The 26628-nt window shown below is 42.6% G+C and overlaps 2 protein-coding genes across 4 annotated transcripts in view; both read left to right on the top strand.

Moving 5' to 3' along the window:
* Positions 1-21084, top strand: part of LOC140656552 (uncharacterized protein F13E9.13, mitochondrial-like) — a 57093-nt gene extending 36009 nt beyond the window's left edge. The window contains exon 8 of one of the 3 annotated variants that reach the window (XM_072872426.1): positions 20946-21084. In XM_072872426.1, coding sequence (XP_072728527.1) covers positions 20946-20953 — 8 coding nt within the window. In that variant the 3' untranslated portion in view covers positions 20954-21084. Of the gene's footprint in view, positions 1-9532; positions 9631-18134; positions 18236-20945 lie in introns of those variants that run through there. The other 2 variants (XM_072872425.1, XM_072872424.1) reach the window with 2 other exon arrangements.
* On the top strand, positions 20963-25313 carry C9H19orf12 (chromosome 9 C19orf12 homolog). Its single transcript, XM_072872430.1, has 2 exons — positions 20963-21122; positions 23918-25313. The coding sequence occupies exons 1-2, from the start codon at positions 20963-20965 to the stop codon at positions 24181-24183; spliced, it is 426 nt and encodes a 141-aa protein (XP_072728531.1). The 3' UTR covers positions 24184-25313.
* Positions 25314-26628: the final 1315 nt, after the last annotated feature.

The following is a 26628-nucleotide window of genomic DNA, read 5'->3' as shown; positions in this document are numbered from 1 at the left end:
GCTGTAGATTTTTTTCCCCAAATATCCATTTGCCTTTCCATTTATCTACTTTGATCTAAAGTAGAGAACCTGATGGATGCCCTAGGTAAATCAAACATTTTCTGTCTGCCAAAACGGTTTTGCAAATGCTTATTTCATGCCATTACCATTTTTCTGTTTCTAGCAGTAAATCAAAAAGTATCAGCCATTCATCCACTTTAAAAGTAATGCCTTTCCTTTGCATAATTACACATACCCAGTGGAGATCTGTATGCACAGTAAATCTATTCCTTTAAAAGGTTTTGCCTTAAGTACCACAGTGACATAAATTGGTGTAGCACAAATTTATTTATTTAAAAGGTTTATTCTTTTAACTGATCAGGTAACTGTTGTACTTCCATTGTTTGATTTGGGTGGGGAGGGCTTTTATTAATGTATCAGATTTAATTCTGCAGCAGATGTTTATGTAGAAAGGTCTCACTCCTTACAGGACTTGTAGCAATTGATATGTGTGTGTAATTTATTCTCATTACAAGTTTATTCTTAACTGGTGTTCAGGGGGTCTTCACTGTATCTCCAGTAGATCCTTGAGAATTAAATAGTTTAATGAATGTAATCAGCAAACCTGGAAGAAGTACATGTAGAGAAGTGTATGTATGTGGACATTACCTCTCCAAATTTGCAAATAACATAAGTACGGTATTAAAAGTCAGTAAGAAATTGCCAAAAATAAATGTCTTCCAGTAATGAGTGCCCCAGACAGTATTTTAGCAAAGATTAAAAAAAAAAAGGATCTCTTCATCATTCTCATGTAAACTTGCTCATCTTTATAAGTTGTGCTTGTACCTCTCAGGGGTGTCAAACCTAAAGCAGACAAGCCCAGCTGGTAGAAGCCTGGGAGTGAAATGATGAATCTTTTAGCAGATCTAAGTTTATTTTTAGGCTTTATCAAATTATCTTTCACTTCCCTGTGAGTGAAATTGTAGGAAGTATCTTAAAAAAAATTAAGAAACTTTACCTGAATGGCAAAAAGTAGCAAAACACCAGAACCTAACTACAGTTGAGCACATAAACATACCTGGATTGCATTTGAAATTGTGGCTACAGTATAATCCTGAAAATATTTACGTATGTGTTCAGTTTAATGCATGTGAGAATTCTTCAGATATGCACTGAGTCTGAGGATACACCAGATTGCAGATTAGGTTGTGACATGAGCGATGTCATGGAGAACTGATCTAAATTTCTAGCGTGAATGTTTTTTCCGTGAATATATTTTCTATGGTACTGGATATGAAAGTGAAAATCAAGGTGGCTGTATTTTGTTAGGTTATGCAATAAAAAAATGCAGAAACCTTTTTGGGAGATGGTGGTTCATAAGGAAGTTTCAGGTCTTGAATCTCATTTGGTTAATAAAGGTAGTTTCATTACACAATCAAAATATTCAACCCTATAATTTCACACTATCCATTTCAAAATGTTATCTTTTTTGCTGGCATTACAGAGCTGTCGACACTCTTTCCTACAGTTGGAAAGGAAAAACTCCTTTAGTATCCAAGGCAAACCTGGGAAAACGCCATGGGCCTGGGATGAGAAGATGCATATGATAATTATAGATCTAGCAAGGGCTGTATATTGGAGGGAGGAAGTTTATTACAGGAAGCTCCACATCCTGTGTCCATTAAGGTCACTCTGTTGAGATTTCATTTAAAGTGGATCTGGCTTTTTTGGGTCTTTTGCTAATACATTAAGTAGATCAGAGGTTGCCAACTGCCCTTTTTGATCAGAATTGATTGTGGTGGTTGCAATAGCACAGTTTCGCAGCAGTATTGGGGAAGAGTAACAAATGCTGGGAAGCGGGGCTTGGGGAAGCAGGGGAAATATCCCATTCAGACATTAGGGAGCAGGTTTGGTACTGGTGTTTTGACTTCAGTTGATTTACATACTCTGAAAGTCTGACTCTGATTCTTGTTTTAGGTCAATTCTAGCCACTGCATTTCACACTAATACTGATCTGTGACAGCAAATAGCAGGCTTTCTTTAGTATGTAGGTTGATGCATAGATACACAGTCTAATCCAAGTGTTCCAGCCAACCTGGTGTGTTTTCAGAGAGATGTATGCACTGAGTAGGAAGAAAAAGCACTCTTAACTGGTTTGTAATGGTTCTTGATAATTTTAAGGGCAGGATCGTGTGATGTAGTTGCCTGTGATAGAGACTGGATTAGTAAGTAACAAAGATGCCTCTTTGAATCCCGTGTCCTAGAATGTGCTCATGGGAGCTGCTAAGGGGGAGCGCTGGAGACTGCAGCCTTCCCCACTGAAACAGCCTCCCCTCTGTTCTGCAGTTGGGAACCAGAAGAGCCACCTTAAAGGGTGAGAGAGTACCTCAGCTCCCAAACTGGCTCAATCTTTGTCTTTCCATGCTGTTTGCATCGATGCTAATCAATGTTAATTATGGTAGTGGGGCTTGTGATGTACTCATTATAAGAGCCATCCTATTTTTCTGTGCTTGTACAGTCTGTAACACAATAGAGCCCTGATTGGGGTTCCCTAGATGCTACAAATAGTAATACAAATTGTTATAATAATGAATACGTGGTTCATGGTGTAAGACTACCAAACTCAGTTCATACAGCCTGCTGAAGCATCACTTGATAATTCTGTTTGCTGTTACCACTAACTATGGCATGCTGGATATGTCTTGACAGTTGGGGCCTCAGCCAGTAAACCATTTAAGCTTTTGTTCGTGTTTAAATAGGTGCTTGTTTTTGAATCTGCATTTGAGTCTGTGGTTGTTAGTGTAAATACATGCTTAAAGTTGAGCATGTGCTTAAAAACTCTTCTGATTCAGCATCCTTATTGTGCTGGGTTCATTATCCCACCACCACTCCATGACTATACTGGGAGTTGACAGGACGGTGTGCCAGGATATATGTTTCTTTCCTAGGCTGAGGGTATAGGTGCAAGAGCAGAAGATGCTTCCTCCCAAGAGCTGAGCAGCTGGCTAGGCGTAGGTTGTAGCAAGGGTTCCCACCTCCTGCAGGGGCTGGAAGTGGGTGGAAGCCATGAGCTGGGAGCTGAAGCGTCCAGAGGCTGTGGCCCCCTCCCGGTGTCGCTCCATGCTGGGCACCCTTGTACTAAGAGCTGATACCTGACAGGTGCAGTTTCCTGTGATGAATTTGGCTCAGTTCTACTGTCATCCTCAGTGGGAATTTCAGCACTGTTGTTTATATGCATTAATTGGTATAAATAATTACTATTCAGCCCCTCACTCTGCATCTCCAGGCCTTACCCTTCTGAGTTCCAGTGACTTAAATAGCCTCATAATTTTTTTTCAAAGAAAGTTTTCCACAGAGTCCCTTACAGCTTGTTACCTGGTTTGTTATGGATAGTGGTTCTAGTCCCATTTTTTCAATTCCAACCAGACTGCATGCCTGGATTTTAGTTATCTATGTGCAGTTTAGGCATGTGATTATCTGCCTGACTCTAGTTAGTTCTCTGTTGTGTACCACACTGTATTTACCAAGCCTGTGTAACAAAAATGTTTTAAATTGTTAAGGTGTTATATTACCTCTCTTGAGTGTGTATGTTGTTTTAAAAGGATTTTGAGTCAGTGTTGAGTTGCTTCTATGTTTGTAATTAATTTAAAATATTTAGTATAGCAGCTAGATTTTTCCCTGTTAACTGTGCTTTACTGAAATTCCATGATCTACAGCACACCCTAGTGATATGTGGAAATCGTGAAGTTAGACCCAGTCAATTTTACTTCCTTTGTGGTGAAGCAAAACTTAGGACTCCACTAAGCAAAGTCCAGGAAAGTAAATGCCTTGTATCCAAGAGGGAAAGCAGATTGAATCTCTTTGTTTATAAAACAAAAAACAGCCTTAGAAATTGAGACTACAGGATATTCTTCTTTGAAAAGAACATCTGTATAACGAGTTCATCTGGTTTGCAATCTGTAATGTTGGACGTATTTTACAACAGACCACAGGGAAAAGCAGCCCAGGGTTGTGTGAGAAGAGGAGAATATTTGTTGGGTTCCCTTTTAGACTGGAGAGAGCATGGAGAGAGCAACTGTATGTAAATGGTTGCTCGATCCCTTCATCCCTTCTGGATGAAGGGATCGAGTGCACCCTCAGTAAGTTTGCAGATGACACCAAGTTGTGCGGGAGTGTTGATCTGCTTGAGGGGAGGAAGGCTCTGCAGAGGGACCTGGACAGGCTGCATCGATGGGCTGGGGCCAACTGTATGAGGTTCAACAAGGCCAAGTGCAAGGTCCTGCACTTGGGCCACAGCAACCCCATGCAACGCTACAGGCGTGGGGAAGAGTGGCTGGAAAGCTGCCCGGTGGAAAAGGGCCTGGGGGTGTTGGTTGACACCTGGCTGAATGTGAGCCAGCAGTGTGCCCAGGTGGCCAAGAAAGCCAATGGCATCCTGGCTTGTATCAGAACTAGTGTGGCCAGCAGGAGTAGGGAAGTGATTGTCCCCCTGTACTCGGCGCTGGTGAGGCCACACCTCGAATACTGTGTTCAGTTTTGGGCCCCTCACTACAAGCGAGACATTGAGGTGCTGGAGCGTTTCCAGAGAAGGGCAACGAAGCTGGTGAAGGGTCTGGAGCAGAAGTCTGATGAGGAGCGGCTGAGGGAGCTGGGGTTGTTTAGTCTGGAGAAGCAGAGGCTGAGGGGAGACCTTATCGCTCTCTACAACTACCTGAAAGGAGGTTGTAGAGAGGTGGGGGTCGGTCTCTTCTCCCAGGTAACAAGCCACAGGACGAGAGGAAATGGCCTCAAGTTGCACCAGGGGAGGTTTAGCCTGGATATTAGGAAATTTTACTTCACTGGAAGGGTTATCAAGCATTGGAACAGGCTGCCCAGGGAAGCGGTTGAGTCGCCATCCCTGGAGGTATTTAAAAGACGTTTGGATGAGGTTTAGGGACATGGTGTAGTGGTGGTCTTGGTAGTGTTAGGTTTACAGTTGGACTCAATGATCTTAAAGGTCTTTTCCAACCTATACGATTCTGTGATTCTGTGAAATAAAGCATCGTGAATGAAACCTGCAGGCAGTCTTCACAGGTCAGAAGCCTGCATGATCATTTACCATCTTATGGCCAGAACATTAAAATTTATGCTAGATATTAAATTCCTCCTTATGCAAATGGTTAGGTCACTTGGTTTTTCAGGTGATGGTATCTATATTTAGTTTTCAGTGGCCAACAGGCCCCATGTCATCCTGCAGAGGGATGTGCACCTACCTAACTTTTTAGGCTACCTTGCACTCACCTTTTTCTGGATTACGATTTGTATTTCAATAATTGGATTTCTTTTTAATTCTCTGAATGCACAGAATGACAAGGGTTCTGAATTGGATGCTGTTGACCCCCCCGACAGGGTGAGAGGAGAAAGCAGGTTTGAGAAGGACTCTGAGAAGGAAGTTTAATTCTATAGTCAAGAAGGGAGGCAAATATTTATCAGAGGTGAAATCAAATTGGTGATGTGTGGATAACACTGAATGGAAGTGAAAACAATAGGAGCATCAGAGAAGAGTGTGGGCCTTGTAAGTTACAGTGGTTGAAGTTAAATCTCATGAATTCTCAAAGAGAAACAGAGAATTCATCAGGGAGATGCGACTTAAGAGTGTCCTAACCTCCCAGCATGTGAAAGCTGTACCAAGTATCCATTGCAGATGCTGTCAAGCACTCCAGCAGCTTGTGCAAGTTCAGTATGTCTATAGAGTTGTTGTCGTCATTGTTCACTGTGTGTGCTTAAGCCCCAAACAACAAAGCTATCCCAGAAAAAGCAGGTTTGGCCGGCGAACACTGCATGCCAGCAGACAAGCAGTGCTGAGGCTGTTCTTATTGTCATGAAGGGCCATGAAGCCCTGACAAGTGCAAGGCAACATATACCAGTACCCGTGACCAGCCTGCAGCTCCAGCTTGGCTCAACTGAAAGATCCAATCCTGTACCTCTGTTACATCTACAAAGCATTAATTGTCTACGTAAGGCAAAGCTAAAGGTGGGGTCCTCCTTTCTGGCTCACTCACGCATGAGAAATCTCTAATATTTTGGGGAGAGACAAGTTTCCTCTGACCTCTGCATTTCACTCTTGTCAGGTAATCCAAACAATAATGGAAATGAGCATTTTGTTTTATGTAAATAAAAACAAAAAGGTTGCAATAATTTATGGTATTTATTTAAATGACATGCAAATTACTTTGTGAAACTTAGGGGGGGAAGCAGCACAACTGAAACAGCACAATTGTTTCCAAGAACATTCATTTCAAATCCACATACAATATTTCATTCATGCTTAATTATTTCCCCAATGCTAGTCTAAGCATTACTAGTTCCCTTTGTCTTTTTGCTTTTGCATGCAGTGTGATTAGCAAAACTGCTTGTGCTCTACCAACTCCTGCACATATGGGGTTTAGCCTCATTGTTCAAGGGGTGGAGCAACAAGCAATATGAACACTCATGCTGCCAAATTTGGCACACGTGAGCCCTCCAAAGTATACAGATATCACCCGTTTCATTTAAATCCGTGTCCATATTTTGCATTGCTACCATAATGGCAACTCCATTGTCTGGGTGTATTATTTGAAGCAGCTTTTCTCCCATTGTTTGTGCACTGTAATCCTCGAGGTTTCTGTAGTCATCGTGAGCAGCTTACTTGAAAGAAATCACTTAGCTCTCACAGATCACTCTCTGAACCTGCTGGCAAAGGAACGGGCCATGACTAAAGCATGAGACCTGTGATCTTTCTGAAGCAAATCTCTTCAGTAGAGTTTATAATTTGTTGCTTTCATGGCGCTCTGTTCTCAGGGTTTGGACTCAGTGTTATCTTTCGTCCCCCATGGATTTTTCTACAAGGCATGATGGGAACATAGGCTGAAAAAAAGAGTAATAATGCTGGCTGTGGATGTGTACCCTAACAACATTTTACACACGTTTCAAGTACTGGCAAAGGGAGACATCTACTGTTTGATGGAAATTAAGGAAAGTTGTTTATTCTAATTGCAGCAAAATCTTAGCCTTTTATTCTTCCATGGTATAGAGATTGGCACATCCTGCTGTGAGTCTTTTCAACAGACTTTTGAGAACTTAATGCTTGTCTACTTAGGGCAGAATGAAAGATCCCCTGGAACTCATCATAGAGCAGGGGCTGCCCGGTTCTTTCCCTTTCTAGCATCCAGTCATCTGCTTGGTCAATGCCCTCTACTCCCGTGGCACTGGTCTCTCGTGGTGTGGTGTATATGCATGGTGTTGTAGGTAATTAGCTGTTGGTATTAGCTGTTGGGTCTGAGTATTGGACCCAATATTAGCTGTTCTTTATAAATTGTGCCCATTACTGGTTTTGAACGCACATCATTTTACTCCTGAGACAGTAATTTATGACATTTTTAAGGCAGTGGTTCCCAAATTGAGGTCTGCAGAAAGCCAGCAAAGGACCTCTCTGTAGTTTGCAAAGAGTGTCCAGTTCTTTTTGTTTCCAAAGTCTAGATCACGTTATAGGACAACTATAAATACGGTATAAACACTGCCCTGCTCTTCATTTAGCTTAGCAATAGCTCTTTAGACAACCCTGTTGTAGCCGCATAGGCATTATGTGTGATCCCAAATGGTGACCAATCACCCTTGTGATTGCAAGTGAAGCAGAGAGGTGGCCCAGGAGGCAGTATTAAAATATAACATGCTAAACTGTGTAAGTCTGAAAATCCCATTGTAACACGTATGAGTATTTGCAGTGACTTCTGGAAGCTTTGAATCTTGTCCATCACCTTTCCATCTTCTTGCGTCCAACCTATCGCATGAGAAAAGAAAATCAGGCAATGCAATCTGTACAGGCTGGCCTCTTCCCTTCCACCCTACTACCTAGCTGACTGTGAGCTCCCCTCTTGCCTGCCACATTATCAGAACTCAGACCCAAGAAGGCTGGAGAGAATTGTTCTGTGTTTCCAGAAGAACAGGAAACTTAGTCTAACAACATTGTAAAATTTGGGCTGTCATTCAGCACCCATGAAATCGGTGTAAGGTTGGAAGTGAAGTCAGCCAAGGACCCTTGACTCTGATGGGACTTAAGTCAGCTTCTTTGTGCTTCCTCTTTGCGTCTCCAAACTACTGTATGTTTGGGGCCAGAATTATATGTGGCTGAACATTTACTATTCTTGGACTCCACAAGCACCAGGTTATGGTACAGATTTCTCATACCACTGAATAGTATCAAGCATGGAAATCTATCACTGACTTTATTCCAGGCACCTTCAAATGTCATCCTTCCATCCTTGATACTAGAATGCTTTGCTCCTTAACTGAGTTTACAATATGCATTTTAGATGTGATTTTGAATTTTGTCTACTTTATGTATGCCCTTTAATTAGAGGTTTGAAGAAAGCTCAGATGCACTTTTCTTAAACACATTCTGCAAAAGAGTGATGAGTGGAGGAAGTGGTTGTAGGAGACTGTCTCTTTTTTAGCTCCTCTCTGGAAACCTTGCAGGTATTTTGTGTAGCTATTTTTTAACCAGGATTTTATTTCCACTTCAGTGTTCATACATGCTGTAACATATAAACACGTAAACTAATTTCAGGACACTGACTTTTACATTCAGATTTGCTGTAGCTTTTTCTGAAAAGGTCACAAAATGGCTACTCTGTACCAGTAAACACAATTATTGAATTAGGCTGCTGAGGAAGTAGAACAGCGTAAATGACTACTATAATAAGAGACTAAAAGAGCAGAAGATAGGTAAACCGTTTGCAGTTACGGATATGCCTTAAATATCTTTAACAGCTCGCTTGGATGGTACTAGCTAGCAACGTGTGCCTTATTCCAAAGCACCAGCCTATATTTTTGGATCATCTTTCAAGACTGAGATGATATAAGGCAATTAATAGTGTTTTGTGACCTTCTGCACCAGTAGTCCATCTTTTTGGCATTGAAACTGATTTTGCCCAACTTGTCATTTTATCACCTGAGAGTGTGTGGGGAGACCAAAAAAGCACCTTTTACAGCAGTGGTGGAATGATTTAGTTCAGTCATACTGTTCTTCAAACCGTTTCCTACCAGCTGATGAGGCAAACCTCTTCTTTGCTTCATGTCACATAAGGTACATTGAAAGGCTGTGGAGAGACAGATGTTCTATATCTTCACTTCATATGCAAAAACCTGTTATATCCTTTATTTGCATTCAATTAGAAGTCAGACCCTGATGAATATCTATTGTAGGAAATGGGGAAAAGATTTGCCATCAAGCATATGCTTTGCTTGTAGTGGATCTCTGTAAGCTGCTATTGTGTCCTCCTATAGCGATTCGGTCATTTTTACTATATTATTTAACCTGCATGCACAGAAGTGAAGAGTGTTAATAGATGAAAACTGGAGTTAGTTTCCTGGTTTTATAAATGTTGCCTTTTCTCATTGCAGAGAGTTCTGGAGAAAGCGCCGTTCCTTTTAAACAGCCATTCTGCAGTTGCAAAATTTCCCTTACTAAGTGGCTCTGTTCAAGGATTTAAATGCTATAGCATTACTTTTATATTCATTTTCTCTTTTGATACAGGTTGTGCCTTGTTTGATCTTGAGAAGCTCACCATTTTCTTGCTAATCCAGAGTATAATACCAGGAACTCAGAAGTTATAAAACTGTATTGTTGTCAAGAAGGGAAGGTTCAAATTATAAATATAATATGAAGCAGAAGTGGCAGATTCTTTCAGAACAGATGCTGTTGTTCCCGTGACCCTATAAGAGCATGCATACTGGGGTTTTATAGTATCTAGGGAGAGATGTAGGTTGTCTAGAGCCCTAGACATTAGTCAGGGATAAGCAAAGCAGCTTTTCTTCACTGCAGCATAGGGTTTCCCAGACTTCTGGGGGAACTCTTACCCTCCTGAACTTGCATATGATTAGAAGCCTGCTTTGTAACATCTTCCATCCCCTTTCTTGTCTGTGGACCACTCCCATCACACATTCTGGGGAATACATGGCATTTCTTCCTTTTTCTTCTTTTCTTGCTTTGATGTAATGTTGTAAATTAAACCATCCTCACCCATATCCAAGTTAACACACTGACACGAAAGGGAAATCTCAAGAGTATTTTTAGGTGCCTTGCAAACTTAGGCAAATGGATCTGTATTACCTGTGCATGCCTCAAGTTTTGAATGTTTTTTTCCTGCCATTGTGATAGTAAGAAATTTAAAGATTTTAAGAAAAAAAAAAAAAGTGCAACTAGATGAAATGATGAAACTAAGTCTGTCATACAGTTGCCTAATCCTTGTGTTTTCTCTGGGAATCTGGCGCAGAAGAAAATGTAGAGAAACAAGCTTTTTTCTGTCCAACAAGATTAAGTGCCTTGTCTTAAAAAAAATCTGTCATGGTTTCCTGTGAAGGCTATAGGTATTTCAGATAATTGCATCAGGTATTTCTGGACAGTTCCTCCAGACTGAGCCTGTTCCTGATGGGCATTTTCTTGAGACCCCATAAGGAGCAGGCTGAAAGCCAGAATGAGTCATTCTGTTGGTAAAAACAGTCCATCTCCAGCTGAAATCGTTCCTGGCACCCCTTGGCCTATCTCCTAGTATGTCAAAAGCTGTGAAAATATGCAGTGAACCCAGCATGCTGAGGCCATGCTGAGCCGGCTTGTGGTTATTCTGGGTTCTGCTGTATGTTAGGGAAGGACTTGACAGAAATCTGCCAAGTGGCTCACCAAACCAGAATGCCAACGCACCACTGCTGTAGCTGATTTCTGATTCTTGCTTTTGACAGGTGACTTGAGGATTTTTGGAGGTGAAAGGGAACTTTTTTTTTCTGCTCTTGATTTGTAAAAGTATAGAGTTCCTATATAGAATCATAGAATCATTAACGTGGGAAAAGACCTCTAAGATCATCTAGCCCAACCGTCAACCCAACACCTCCATGCCTACTAAACCATATAGGACTCTACAGAAGACGAAAAAGATGTAAAACATCCTGATAAAGGAAATTAAATAGTGAATCAATGCTGATAAAGGGGACAAAGAGAACTACGATATAGCAACAGCAATGACATCTAGTACTTGTAAGAGCCCAGCATACTGCAGCGAATACAGTGAGATTATTGGCAGGATCCGATTTGCAGCAGGACCACCTTGAACTGCTCTCACTCCACTCCTAGAATTTAAAAAGCACGTGACCGTTTATCTCAGGTACTAATTATTTGTTAAGAGTGGATGTTGAAATGTGCATAAATACACGCTAGAATTAGTGACAGATCCAGCCAGAAGACTCGATCCTGTACAAGAGAATACAGCCAGGAGAGCTGTCCCTTCTCGCTTTTAGGATGACTTTTTGCCGAACGGCAAGCTTGTAGCCGAAGCCCTGTGATGGCGAGGTGTGCGAAGCCACCAGATGGAGCCCGCCGGGTAGCAAACGTGGTCAGGAGAAAATCTGTTGCAGGTCTTGCTGCTTCAGGAAGACCGAAAATAGGACTTCTGCGCTGTTACGTAGCCCAGACTCACAGAATGTTTGGTGGAATGTTGGTGTGCCGATTCATGTGTCTTGGTTAATGCTCACCAAGGCGAGTAACAGACATGCTACCAGATGCGGGCTGGTAACTACGTACAGAATCAAGTCTTAATCCGGCTGATAACAATAACCAGATTCCCACTGACTTCAACAAAGTCAGAATTTCTCTGAGAGTGTAGTATGATTTACAGCAGCACGTACATCCTTAAAGGATACACTCTGCACTGTTATCTTGCATTTTCATTTTAGTAACTTCTACCATAGAAAAAAATAGACCTAATAAATACCTGCTGATGTAGCCCTAATAACCTGTGTTTATTTTTAACCAGAGTAGTGAAGTAATGATTCAGTTTGGGATAGATTGACAAAAATTCCCTCCTTCGATGGTTGGCAGCCTTCTTTGCTTTTAATTTTGCTCCTTGGAAAGCTCCTTACAGCTGGAATTTGGGGTGTTACTTTTTAAAATGTACATGGCATTTTGGTTCTTTGCTCATTTTAGGAATTACATTTGCTTTTTACATCCAAATCGTAAAAATCAAGAGCACCAGTAGACCTGTAACATTTTGAGTTGTTACACAGAGAGATATTTTATGTCATCGGATAAAGCATGGGGAGGTTAACAAGTCCCCAGTGCAGCCACAGGAAAGGGACAAAAATTGTGAGTTATATTCCTCCTTCTTTTCCTCATCCTGCTTTTTCATCTTCTCAACAAGGAACTGAGGGGAGAAGGTTTACCTTAAATCAGAAATGAAATCATAATAAAGGCTTAGCCGACAAAACCAAAAACCTCTGTTAATAATCTGTTCTTGGGAAACGGCAGCATTTTTAACATTAGGCAGTAGCTTTTCAAGATTGCACTGGTGTTAAGAAACCGTGTGATATTTCGGGAGCCATATGTGACACAGCTGTTTAACGCTGCTTCAGTGCATAGCTTGTTTGATTACATATGGTGCTGTACCAGACTAGCAACGCTGCGCTTCACCGAGCCGATGACTGAAATAAACATGGATGAAAAGTGTGCAAAAAATATTCTCAGATTAGGGCCGGGCATGTCCTAATAGCACTCTGTGGTAAGCACTCCCTTTCTTCCTCCTCCTGCGGTAGCTCAGCTGGCATCGGGACCTGCTCTTCCACAGCAGCCTGTACCCGAAAACGCTGCGGCGTTCTGCGGTATCCCTCGCTAAGGCCGCCTCCGCGCACAGGAGCGGCAGATGCTCCCCGGGGCGTGTTGTGCTCTTCCAGAGCGAGCACCGAGCTCCAGGGGAGCGGTTACCCCGCGCCTGACCTCCGGCCTGGGCCGGCCCGGGCGGGGCGCCAGCCCCGCGGCCCGGCGCGCACCGCCCGCCTCGGGGGCCTGGCCCGGCTTTGCTCGCGGTGCCGCCGCGGGGGCAGGCGGGAGGAAGGGGCGGCGGCACACCATCCCCAATCGCCGAACGCCGCGGCGGGCTGCGCGCTTCTTCCACGGAGCAAGCGCGGGAGCCGCCGGTGAGGCCGGCTCCAGCGGAGGGAGCCGCGCCCGCTCCCCGAGGCCTGCCGCCGCCCCGCTCCCAGCGTGCCGCGGCCGGCGCGGAGGTGAGGGCGGGCTGCCGCGGGCGCGGCGCTCACTGGCGGGGCAGCCGCCGACGCCGGAGCGGCGCCGCGGGCCCGGGGCGGGCAGGGCAGGAGGCTGGGCCGGGCCGGGCCGGGGTCGCCCGCCGGGTCGCGCTCCTTCCCCGGCGGCGCCGCAGCCCTGTGCTGCCGGCCTCCGGTGCGCCGGGCGCGCTGCCGCCTGAGGCAGGCGGGCGGAAGAAGGAGGGAGGGAGGGAAGGGCCGCGGCGGGGCTTGGCGCCGGCTCTGCCCAAGGGGGCGGGAGCCGCGGCGCTGCGTGCCCCTGGCCGGGCGGGCCCCGCTGTCCCCTCCGCGTGCCGGGGAGCTCCCCCCGACCCCTGCCCGGCGTCAGCGGGGTTTGCGGTTGCGGCGGCCGGGAAGATTCCAGAAGAGGCCGGCTGCGGCAGCCGGGCGCTGTGGGGAGCGGGCCCGGGAGGGCGGCAGGGGAGGGGAGGGGAGGGGCGCGGGGGAGCCCGGCGGGCCTCTGGGGCCGTGCCGAGCCCCGGCCCCGGCCCCGGCCCCGTCCCGGCGGGCCACCACCGGGCCAGCCTGCGGGGCCGCCCCTGGATTTGAGGCGTTGTGTGGATACGGTGAGAAGAGCCTTGAAAACCTTCAGAGGGGGTCGAACTCTTCTTTAACTTCTGATTTCTTTTTTCCCCGAGTTCCGTTGCGGCTGTGTCATCGTTTCAGCAATAGTAAACCTGAAATTGGCGTTGTAGGAAAATAAATAAAAAATATATCTGAAGTGTAATTTAAATTTCAGCTGTTTGAAAGAGTTTATAATTACATTTTATGCTCAGCCTATTTTAGTCATAAAGATTTTAATAAATTTTAAAATATTCAGAACATTGATTAATTTTAATGAGCTGAAGTTTATGTTTTTGTAGTGCGTCTGGGAAAGCATCTTTAATTTTCAAGCTTAGTTCAGGTTTCGAAGATATCACTGCAATGTGCTGCGCCAGGTATCTCTACAGGGGAACAAGCTTTGCTGTTTATGTGTTTTCCAAGTGTCAGCTCTTTTTCATTCTTAACCAAAAGTCTGATCATTTTGGCTTCAATACCAGCTAGCTGATGCAAGCGACCTGTAGCTCCTTCTTTTTCAAATATTGCTTTCAAAATGGAGAAGCTGGCTAGGAAATGAAAAAAAAAACTTCCACCCATAATTTATAAATTAAAAAGACATTGTGTAGGTCTAAAAAAGTTTGAAGGGGTGAAGGACTTGCAGCCAGTCTTTCGCAGACACTTAGTAACTTTCCAGTCCAGGTAAGCGGGATATCCTAAGCGCATAGACAGATTGGGCCCCAAATTTCCTTTAATCTCGATGGAAGGAGATCATTCCCACTGAATATTTACCTGCATTTTACAAGAGCCTTGTAAAATCAGCTCCTTGGTTCCTCGAAGTAGTTTGTTTATATAATGAGTAAATTTATTGCCTCTTTTTGTTAAATAAACCAATTAAATGCTTTGATAAATGTACATGCTTCGATAAATACACAAAAGAAGAAAGTAAGCAATACTCTTAAGGTCACAGTTCTTACAAAACAATATTAAAATGCTCTTTTATGCTTTTCAATTGAATTCAGATTGTCTAGCAAATAGACGAGTTTCTTACCATCTTCTAATATAATTGAAACTCAAACAAAAATGAGCATTTGATTTGTATAGTCAGCAGCATGATTATATTCTTATAATAAATATTTGTAGATGTAGTGAATCCTCGTGGTTGGGAGAGAAGAGTACCAAATACAGAGATAACGAGTGGCAATCAACATGTTTTAATCTTCACACCAATAAGTAGGAAAGAACCCTGCCTTAGGAAAAGAACTGAAAATTACAAATGCAGAGCAGACTTAAAACTGGTATATTTAAATGAAGTTTTACTGGCTGCTGATGCCAATCATGATTTAAATCAAGCCACCTGCTTTGCAGATTTTAAATACTAGGCTGGGCTCTAAGGGTAGGATTTTCAGAAAGTGATGATTTAGGAGCAGAAATGCTACTCAAGCCACCAGTGTGCATATGGACCAGTGATGAGACAGTGCTGCTTTGCGGATAGGAATATCTTGATTCCATGCCCACCCACCAGCTATTATTGAAATAGTTAATGGACTTCTGGCCTGTTTAATCATCAAGTCAGATCTTTGTGCACGCTGTTGTTTGTGAAATTGTGTTCTTTAGTCTGCCTCAGTTGCTGAGTACTTTTCATTTGTTTTTGCTCCAGTGCTGATCTCATATTTATTATAAAAAGTTGCAGTACCGATAGAGCTGTTGCTGTACAGTTGAGACAGAAGAAACTGTCCTGCGTTATCTCCTGGGCATTTCTGCTTGTAGCAGTATTTGCTGTTGTCTTGAAGTTCCAGTTTGAAGATCTACACAGTTCATGTGTCTGCTTTCTAACAGTTGTATGGAGATTCTCGCCCCACGTTCTTGCTTATCACTGTGTGGTGTCCACCAAGATAAAGTTGACTCCTGGTAAGAGGAGTTAGACCTATGCCTTCATTGCTTGGTAGGTTTGGAATTTGTCCTGTAGGTGACTTTTGTTCTATGAACGCGCACATGGTAGAGATGTCTAGTGAAGTGTATACTCTGTTAATAGGAGGTTGTAAGGAGCAGTGAGGACAGCTCAGCTGTGGGCCAGGCTGTGTACTGGTTAGAATATCTCCTGCATGGACATTTGGGAGGGCATTTTTTTATATAAGTGGGACAGTGAACCCAGGGGATAAAATGGCTTTTGCCTGTCTAAAGTCATCATTCTGTGAAGGGGGAGGTAGGATAATGAGATGGGAATGTTAAATAGGAAAGAGCTGAAGTGAGGTTCATGCCATAGATGAATGTGGGGACCCTTTCCAGCTGTTTGCATTAAAAGGACTTTCAGTGAGTTGGGCACAATGTGATTCTTTTGTTGTTTTAATTCTTTCTATGGCATTTTTCTTCTTAAGAAGTAATAAACTAGTTCTGAGAGGAATGTACCTTTTAGTAAAACCCATTGGTTGTAGGCTCAAAGATGAGATACAAACACATGATGCCATCGTTCTCTTTGGATAGGTAGAGCAGTATCGTTGCTCACTTTGCTCCCCAGTCCCTGGGGTGAAAGAGAGAGCATCATCTAATTTAGTCAGAAGTACAAAGTCTAACATCTCAGGTGAGTGTTTGGGGAGACCACAAAGAGAAGAGCAACACAGCTACTGAATTGCAGTAGAACAAAAAAGGAAGGTCTGTTATACAATGAAGTTTGATTTCTCAGCAGCTTCATTTTCCAAAACTCTTGGGGGGTTTTTTTGTTTGTGTTTTTTTTTTTTTTGTTCTTGAAGTGCTGAATATTCTCAATGCCATGTGAAGTCAGTAGGAGCTGTGGAGGCTCAGCAACTCTGAAGGCAGGGCCCCATTTCATGGAAGTCATTGGCATTTCTGTCCCTCATTAGTGCAAATCCAGTATTTTACATTCCTAGTGTTTCTTAACGTCTGGGTGGATTCCACAGAGAATAACTCATTGCTGGCATCAAATTGCACATTTGTTTACTGGTCAGTTAGACAATCAAAGTTTATAAATATTTTTGTCTGTCTTCTGGTTCTGCCTCTGACACATAAAACTTACAGGTCCTTTTAATCTGGAGTAGGATTCTTGATCCTTTGTAGTTCACTGGCCTTTTCAAATACGCTTATCTTCCTATTCTGCCCGCCCAGTGGTTCTGATCCTTACGTTGATGTCAACCGCATCAGCCACATTTGAGCTCTGCATTCTTGCAGTTGGCTTCCTGCAGACCTTAGCAGTCTGTGAGGTGTTAGAGGTTTGCAGCTGCAGAGCTTTATAAGCCTTTTGTTTGATTTCCTCAGCCTAAAGCTAGCTGTCTGTCTGCTGACTTGGGGGGGGGGGAGGTTGGGGGTTTGTTTGGGGTTTTTTTTCTTTTGGGGCTGCTTATCCTAGTAGCAGGTTAAACTCCTTCTGGCGTCTCTGTGCGGCAACTTGCTAATGTACTGTTAAAATATCCTGCTTTCATGGCCTGTAATGTATTGTTAAAAAAATACATGCTCACTGAAGATTGTCTGCTTGAGTGCCTTGATTCTTCATCAGAACCTGAAATTGCCAAAGAAATTTGTAATAGTCTGACTTTATAAAAGGTCTCTGGAACGTTGGTCCACTCATCTGTGTCTTTGTGCTGAATATAGGAATCTCTGGGATTACTTTATGTGTATGTGTTGTAATACATGGTTTACATTTTAATGGCTCCCACTAGTGCTCTATATGTACAGTTTAAAAAAAATTTGTATGTGCTGTGCATCAGCTACTGTATTCACTACAGGACTTAAAATATAGTGAATATGCTAAGAGATCATAGAAATACTTGTAAGAGCTGGGAGAAAATGAGTGCTCCTTGTAATGTCTTTGAGAATGTTGTGTGTGACGCTCACATTCAGGATGAAGCGGGAATGACTCTGCTGTGCCAGGGACCTTCTTCAACCAAGCCAAAAACCACAAATAAGTGTTAACTTTGCGAGTGGAAATTCCCTTTGGGGAAGTTATGAGGGGAGTAAAGCAGTAAAATAATTTACTATGGAAAAAATACTCAACTTGCTTGAGTTCGAGTACATTTCTACTTTATCTTGAGACTAATACGTTATTGTGAATTTGTGTGCTTGCTACACTTTGTATGCCACCAGATAGCAGTGTGATTCCTGTTTTCATTATGGTCTGGGTTTTTTTCACCCTTAAGCCAATTGCACTTTGAATCTAGTCGTGAAAGAGTTTTTTATTTATTCAGAGAAACCCCAGATTAGCTGATCACCTTTGCAGTGCTCGAGATGGCCACGTCACCATAAGGCGATTTCCTAGTATTGGCAGTGTGGTGGATGGAGTAGTGCGTGTGCCTTTCTGTGGACAGCCAGTTTCTATGCACTGCAGAAACCTGATGCTTCAGCTCACAAAATATCATTTCACGTATATTACAGTTGGATTGGTTTAGGAAATTGTGGAAATCAGTCAGGTTGATTGGGGGAAAACAGATTATATTACTCTCAACGAGAGCCGTATTGTGTTGTCAGCTCTCTCCAACTTACGTTTTCTGTCCATGCCACAGAGCCTTCATACTGAAGAGCTTTGCACGAGACGTTCGCTGGATTTGGCCCAAAGGGAAGCAGCAAATTCATTTCAGCACTCAGGCGGTTGGGTTAGTCCGAGGTCATGCTAAGGAAGTGCAGGACAAGCATGAATCAATTCCCGTCGCACTGAGAGGAGGAACTGAATCCTGCAGCGCTTAAGGCCTCTTGGTGCTGGTGTGAATGTTACTCTGAGTGGCAATCTGCTCACCTTTTGTTAAGAAGGTAAAAACAAATACCAGTTGTATATTTTGGGGTGTTTTTTCCTACTGCTCTAGGACAAGCAGAGCAGCCATTTCTTTATTACTTTGAGCTTGAATCGTATTAAATGAGATAATATATAACTCTGGAAGCAGAGTGTGTCACTCTGCTGTCACTAACCAGCATGCACTGGCGTTCTGATACACTGCTGTGTCATAAGCCTGCCAAAAACCCAAAAGCAGTAGTGGTAAAATGAAGAGCTTTGATGTTTTCCTTAGACTGGCATGGAAATGAATGAAGTAGTGAGAGAAATGCAACTATTTGATGAATTTCCTACTGTGCCTCTCTGCAGCTATGGAGTATATGTGGTGCCTTCCCAAACCCCAGATTTTTGTTTAGCGTCAGCAGTGCTTGCATACTGCAGTGACACAGATGAGTTGGAGTCAGCCATTTTAGCGCAAAAGAAAGCTTTCACTTTCACAGTAGTTAATTTTTAATATGAAAAATTGTGTGATACCACTCCATTTTCACTTTGCACTGAGGAGATCTGTTCAAGAAAGACTTGAAGACAAGTTGACTTGGGCTGAGAAAGTATTGCACACGCACTGGGATAAAAAGTGTTCTAGAGGCTTGAAAACAAAACACTCATCTGTTCGATAGTGCTAACGTTACATGTGCGACAATAAATCTGTGCCTTCTGTGTGTATGTCATTATATTTTTAATCATATTGAATACTTTCTTCTTTTTGCCCTGCAAGCCCTTTCCTCACTTGGTGTGCAGAATGGAGGGTATTTGCTTAATGAGCAAGCTTTTTCTCGCTGTTCAGCGCTAAGTCCTCGGGCCTTATTTACTGAACACTCCTCCAACTCTGCTATGGGGATGTCATTTCTTAATTTCACTTTATGGGTTTTCCTCTGATCTCATTGGTCTGAATCAGTGTCGTTCACTAGTATTGAACCTATTTTTGCAACATGAGGATATTTTCAGTATCTCTGTCTGTTCTCCTATCATTAAAATAGTTGTTAAAGTCAAAAGTATCCACTTGCTTTGCCAAATGGAAAGCCAAAGATGGATTTTTCAGTGCTTGACATTGTGTAACACTGTACTCAAGCAGAGCTGCATTTGAATTCAGTTGTAATTTTGAGGGGTCGGTGTTTTTGCAGATATCTCTCTGAGATTGCAGGATGGGTGCCTGGAAAAGTTAGAGCGTAGTAACCATTTCTAAAAAGCTTGATTCAAGTGGCTGGCTTAACAGCAGTCAAACATTAGGTGCAAAATAAGGGGTAAAATCTTTTTCTTCAGGTAGAATCTTTCCTTTTTTAAAGCAGAGAAGCCATGCTGTTTCTTCATGCAGCCTCTTTCCTTGCTCACTACACTTGGTGGCACCTGCAACTCTGAGGCACATATTTGCTTCTGTTATGCCTCCTGAGTTACCTGCTGTGACAAGGCAAGCCACCTGGGGAGAAGAATAGTTAATATGCAGAAATTCCGAAAAGGTGCCCTGTATTAGGTGGTTGTTTTTTTTTTTTTTTTTAACTAGGTCATGTTCATGTGCCTCTTCTCAGGGTTGTGTTCAGTGCAATAGCGTGGCTTCCCGTGCCTGCAGGATTGGGGGCTGGAACCTTCACCCGGGCATGCCGTGCTTCCCTTTTTGTCAGCAGTGGCCGCAGCAGCAGCGATGCATAGCCACGCTCTCTGTGGGCCTCTATGGAAATGAGCGGGCTTAGATAGGCAGCAACAGTAAGTGAACAAGGTGGAAAAGGTTTGGTCTCAGAGGGATTGTTCTCGGGGGCAGGTATCTGCCCCATGCTGGGGGCTTGTCACTGTGTGTAAGGGGGCTGAGGTCCCATCTCTCTGCCTCCTCGTACACGAGAGTTGTCTCGCGTGTCTGCTCTGAGTCCCGACCGCCGTACACATACACCCCTGCATTTCTGATGCCCTGTCTCCAGAGCTCCCCGTTTATTCCCAGTCCCAGGTCTCTATTCCAACTCCTTCTGAAATCTGTTCCCTTCCTCAGGCTCTTCTTGCTTGCTACAGAGAACCTCCCGCCTTCAGAAATTGGCGTGGAAGTGTTTAAGCATATAACAAAACGGGGAGAACTGATATGTGAAAACAAACAACTGATTTGTGGCAAGAATTAGGACAAGGAGAAAATACCTGATAAATTTGTCAATTATAATCTGCTAGTTGCAGTAGAGTGAGGCTCTGCTTTGTCTTTTTCCCAGAGCTGTGCGTGATGCTGAATGCACGCTGCAATTGCTTGAGGCAAAGGCAATGTACTGTAGAATTAGATAGAAACTTTCTTAAGTCTCTCATTGCTGGTACTTGTCCTTGTTTGGTCTTCTGAATTTGTCATAAAACCAGATTTTTTTTGATCTATTTCAGGTTTCATTTGCAGTTTCAGTTACCTTTAGCTGTTTGCAAATAGCTTTGGTATTCCCAGAAATGAAAGAGAAAGTGATTTTTTTTTTTTTTTTGCGTATTGACTGTGCCTCTGTCCTTGTAGTCTCACAGACACCTGAACTTGTTTAGCAGCAAAATTTAGTCCCTGTTGCAGCGATCAAAAGATAACTTAAAACGTCTTTTTCAGGACTTTAACTCGCCAAGATGCCTGTCAATATTAATGATGTGATGCAACTGTTCTGCCATCTCTGTGAGAAGAAGGGGATAAAAGCTGCTGTCAAACACTCTGGTCGAGGAGCACTGGTGGTGGGTGCAACAGCATTTGTTGGGGGTCTGATGGGAGGTCCACCTGGAGTCGCTGTAGGTAAGCGTGTGTTTCTTTAGGAACAAGAAGTGTAGTTACCTCCCTGAGGGAAGAAACTAGGAAGTCTGTGGAGTACATATGGATTGAAGGAAAGGGGCATGCAGTGCTGGGATTTCATGTAGCTGGGCTTTAATAAGATGGCATTTTATATGTCAGCTTTTTAGAAACGAGGTGTGCATCAGGAAGGCATATGTCAGGGTTTCCTTCGAGGGTGATAGTGACCTTGCTGACTTTGACTCTTGTGCGGCAAATGGGAAGCCATCCCGAGGTCTGAGGCTGAGATAGCGGCACCTTTGAAACCCTTTGAACAAGCTGTTAATAAATCATTTGCTTTTGGTGGGTAGAGCCCTGTTTCCTGTCTGCTGAGGTGCACCAGTGTCTGAGGTGTGGGACGAAACAGAGAGCAAAGTAACAGGCTCTGAGCTCGGTAGTGCGGGCTCTGCCCAGCGCTGGGGGGGCGAAGAGGAGAGGGGTGAGGCAGGGCGAAGGAGCACGAGACACGATGGTGGCAGTCCGGGGGTACCTTGTGGCACAGAAGAAAAAAAATTTGGGTGTAAAGCAAGGGTGAATAAGTATTCTTAGTCAGCCTTAGCAAGGGACAGGATCATCTTCCTAACGATGTTATTAAAAATGATGTTTATTTTTGTATTTTAAAAGTACCTGCTATCCACTTGGTGAACTTGTTTTTTTCCTCCGGAATTCATTATTCCCTGTCACTTTGCTTTTTTTCCTTGTATGGAAAATGACAGGAAGGCCAGAGTCTAATAGTAGAGAGTTGTCTCTTCTATGTCTCCTGAATTTAGAGTTGTCTAGTTTGAAAGCTGCCTTATCACTGAAGTCATGTGGGCCTTGGTCCTTGAATGCTCCTTATTCCTGTGAGCAGTTCCAGCAATTTCACGGGCTTATTGGTATTGGAGTGAACACCAGTATGCCTGCATGAGGGTTAGCAAGGTTGAGTTACAAAAAATAAGCAAATAATATGTGATGAGTGATAACAGAAAATGTAAAATGAAGCTGTGTATTTACTCCTGTTACAGAGCTTAATTAATAGCAAAAAATAATATTTTGACAAACTTATGACTGAAGTTATCAGGAACAAAGAATTGAAATTAAGCTTTTGTAAGAAATTTGTAAGCTGTAAATCAGAAGTAAAAGTGTAAGTGGCCTCATTCTTGAGTGAGATGATGAGAAACACTGAAGTTATTCTTGGATGTGTTTTCTCATTTTGTTTAAGCGTTTGTTTAAGCTTTCATAATGTCTCCCAGTCAAGCTCGGTGTTCTTCAGCCACTGATAAAGGCACTGGAACAAGTATACCTATTACTATATACCAAAAGTATATAACAATAAGTATAATAACTATATATAATAAGAATAATAAGTACTAAGTATACCAAAAGCCATGTCCTGATTACAGTACAACTAAATCAGAAGACTGTCATTGAACTTTAAAAATTGCAAAGGTAAATGACCCAGGGTCTTTAGTGGGTTTTAGGACAGTTACAGGAACATTTGCAATCAGGTGCACTTTCACTTGCACAAACAGCCTGGATAGGTGTGGGACTGGGTAGCAGGGATTGTCTTTATCACTGCCGTGCACCAAGAATTAGAGGATGAATTACCTTCCATCTGCAGCGGTCACTGGAGAAACTCGCAGCCTATAGTGCGATCTAAGGACGACTTGCTCTGAGAAGAGTGGATTGTGGATGTGTCACTTGGGGGGAAAAAGTGTGATCATGTAACAAATCTTGTCTCAATAAACTAGGAACTCAGACATCAATGCTTCTAGTGGCTTTTGCATTAAGTGCCCCTAAATCAGATATTGATGTCCTCGTAAAAGTTCTTGAAGATTAATTCAGCCATCGTAGGCTTTCAAGTATTTCTGTGGTATCACGGGAAGAATTGCCAACTGAGTAAAATGTGCAAATTAAGGATTTTTTTGTCTAGTGAAAAACTGCATCCCTGTGAGTGCATAAATGACTTTTTAGGACCAGTCGCTGGGGTGGGAATTTTGGAGGCAGAGTCGGTTCTGATGCCCCTCCATTGTGAGGGTTTTCCTTCCTTCCTGTCTGTCTGTCTGTGTCTCTGGGCAGCGGTGTCGGTCAGGTGAATTCCTGTCAGGGAGCCTGCGGTGCAAGTTAGACTGGTAACTCTCTGAAAGAAAACAACTGCGTAGGAGTGTGGCACTGGTTTCTCAGCAGCCACCATCACGTTAGCTGTAGAGGATCCCTCTGCTGTTATCTTGATGACAACCACTGATTACCAGAGCATTTCTTGGCCAGCTGGGGTGGGCGGTGCAGGTGGGGTGTTGATTTGGTTGATGAAAGCATGAATGTGTCTAACCCCACAAAGCTGGTGGGTTTGGTCTCTGCGAGCACCTTCTGAGGGGTAGACTTTAGAAGTGGAAAGCTTGGATCGTTCTGGGAATCTCTAGTAAGAGATTATGTGTTAATGGCACTGATAAGGCCAGATGTTTTCCCTGGGCATGGTTTTATTTAGTAGTAGAGCTTTAGTAAAGAGACCAGCGCCCTAAGGAGTCTTATTTTTTTTTCTGATTTCTAACTTGAAGCTATTAGCTTTGATTGTGTAGAGTTCCTTTGTGATTGCTGTGGATGTAGAAAGCTTTAAAAATCCTTCTTGGTGCTTTGAACATCGCGTATAAGCCCAGTTAAAGTAGACACATACACAACTCTGCATTGTTTTCTAATAAAGGTGGGAACATTGTTGATGAAGGCTGTAGATGGAATTTCAGGTTTTAACATTAACTGGTAAAGAGCAACATCTCTCTCTTTTCTAGGAGGAGCAGTTGGTGGATTGCTTGGTGCCTGGATGTCTGCTGGACAGTTCAAGCCAGTCGCTCAGATTTTATTGGAATTGCCTCCTGCTGAGCAGCAGAAACTCTATGATGAAGCCATTGGTATTCTCAGGTGCTTAGACTGGACTGATATTGTTCAGCTGACTGCTCTTGTAATGGGAAATGCTAGTCTCCAGCACGAGTTGATAGCAGTGCTGAGAAATTACTTCACCAATGAGCTAAGAGCAGATATACAGTGTGGAGAATAAACCTTTCCAGAGCAGGCTTTTTACAGTGTAATGAATTTTACCCTGACAATTGTGATTCTTCAACATAGCAATTATCAGTACTAACTATGAATGTAGGCAGATCCAAGTATTATTTTGGATTTTGGAGTTGGAGGGGCTTTTTGTTTATTTGTTTTGTAAGGATAGTATTAGATGACTGCATTATCCTGACACTGACTTGCTATGTAATTTTGAATTACTCTGCACTAGGACTGAATTCAAAATCATTGAAGGGAATTATGCTTCTCTTACACTAATGTATTACTAGTTAAAATTTTCAAAGTCTTTGTGTTTTATTTAGGAACTGTAATCCAGTTTGTGTAAGTGCTTTTATTTTCTTCTGTGAATGACATATAGGTGCCAAAGTAGCTAGGGCACTTTGAAGAATTTTACCTACTGTCTGTTTCAGTCCTGCAAAAGAAAGTATGTTACTCTACTGTGAACTCAAAGATCTCAATCCTTACTTTATTCTTTGTTGCATTTTAATTGTAATTCTTGAGTTAGTTATTCCTTTCTATAAGAAGTGAAGCCAATGCCTAAACAAGATCTAAAGCAACAGGTAAACAAACTGTGCACAATTAGTAGTTCCTGGTGTCCTAGAATGGGCATGGCAAGAATACACTTTTTAAAAAAAAATTAAAAATGGGAAGCTGAATCTGCCATTTTTGTACTGTCCCTAGGATTAGGGTTGTCATTTCAGCATTGGTTTCTTGACTGAATCTGAACACCTGGTCCTCTGTTTTCATGAAAATATTTGTGAGAAGCATCATAGTGGCCTGTGTTTTGCTTTAAAGTAAATGAACTCTTTAAGAACTTGGCACTGAAATTTGAGGAAGAAGGCAGCCCTGTACTGGTCCAACAGCAGTTGGCAGTAGTGGTGGTGGTTGTGTGGGATAACATGCCGGCTGCAGTTAACACGATAAGCTCCAAATGCAGTGTTGTCGAATATCCCGGTCAGTTGTTCACCATTTGTTTCAAGGCACTTGTAAGACAAGTTCGTAAGTAGAAAAATGTGCAGGTGTGCCGCCTTTTGTATGTAAAAACAAATGAAACTGCTCTGATAATTTCATTTTTCCCCTAAAATAAAGATTTATCTGTGTGTGTGCGGTGAGGTTTCTGGAAGTTGAGTTCTAAATGGTGAAGCTTTAAACTCAGAAGTTGCTATTGTATACATTTGATTAATTTACTTCTGCAGGTACAATTTGCCATTAATTAATTCAGTGTACTGTCCTGCCTGGAGTGCAGGGTAGTGATTTTTCTTCTCATCATTTGAAAACACTTTTTCAGTGACGTGAAAGACAGATGGAAGTGAATGGTAAGTGGGCACTCCTTACTCTGTCATAGTTTCATAATGCCAAGCCTGAAATCAGTGTTTGTTCAGTTTCATTGACAGATTACACACACTCCAACTGGCTTTTTATGACTTTACATACTCTGTATATCCATTTTAAAATACTATTTTTATGAAGGTAGTTACTTTTATTTGCAATTTTCTGGTTATTTCAAAAATTAAATTCACTCTTTCCAAAATAACACACTGCTAACAGCAGCAGATGATTGAATGATACGGTAGGATGGAGCCTGCCATCTTATAATCAGCTGTTTGAACCCAGACATGAAAGAACTTGACATCTGATTGTAAAGCAGACCATACGAAAGATGTTGGGTTCAATTAATTTATAATAGTATCCAGTATTTAAACAGATCATTATCAGATTTCAGAGTGGTTTCAGACATCTATTGTTACTCCCATTTTACAGGTATTCATAAATTTGAGCCCAAACATAGGTAGTGAATTGTTTTTCATCACTCATATCAAGTGTCATAGCCATGAGTGGAGCTTAAACTATGTGAGTCCTAGTCCTGGACTCTGTGTTACTCTATTTCTTAGGGCATTTCTTTCAAATGCTTTGTATTATACACTTAGAAATTATAAACTTATTTTAATTATGATCTTTCAGCTTTCACTGTCATATGAAGGGGGCTTGTGTCATATGGGTACCAACAGAAGTTTGGTCCAAGTAGTTCAGAGTTCTGCATGGGCCAGTCTAGCTTATGTTAAACCCCGCTGCCCCTGAGCTCCCAAGAAGCTTTAGACTCTGTGCCAGAGTCTCATGCTCTTAGTCATTATAATAAATTTAACTTCCACAGGTTTTTAGGTGACTGAAGTAGAACCAGGAAGAAGTGAATTGAATCCTGTTTGTTCTCTGTATCATTATTTAACAGGTTTGATGCTCGTGGAACTCCTTGGAAGGTGGCAGGTGCCTATTTTCAAAGTGGTAGCAATGGGTTTGCAGTTGGGTCTGAAACACGTTTCACTGGTGGTAATAGAACAAGAACAGAACCCAGCTCAAGGGGTCATCTCAAGTGAGTTTGGACATATGAGAATTAGGAAATAATGAAATCTGATTGAGGAGACCCTGATAC

This window comes from Ciconia boyciana, chromosome 9 (assembly GCF_034638445.1).
Source record: "Ciconia boyciana chromosome 9, ASM3463844v1, whole genome shotgun sequence".
In the NCBI taxonomy this organism is placed as follows: Eukaryota; Metazoa; Chordata; class Aves; order Ciconiiformes; family Ciconiidae; genus Ciconia; species Ciconia boyciana.
This window is presented reverse-complemented; position numbering and strand designations above follow the sequence as displayed.

Bases quoted from the DNA above. Each gene is read 5' to 3' on its own strand.
- C9H19orf12 (XM_072872430.1), top strand. From the start codon at position 20,963: ATGCCTGTCAATATTAATGATGTGATGCAACTGTTCTGCCATCTCTGT. The intron at 21,123-23,917 runs GTAAGCGTGTGT...TCTCTTTTCTAG, and splicing joins TCCACCTGGAGTCGCTGTAG to GAGGAGCAGTTGGTGGATTG.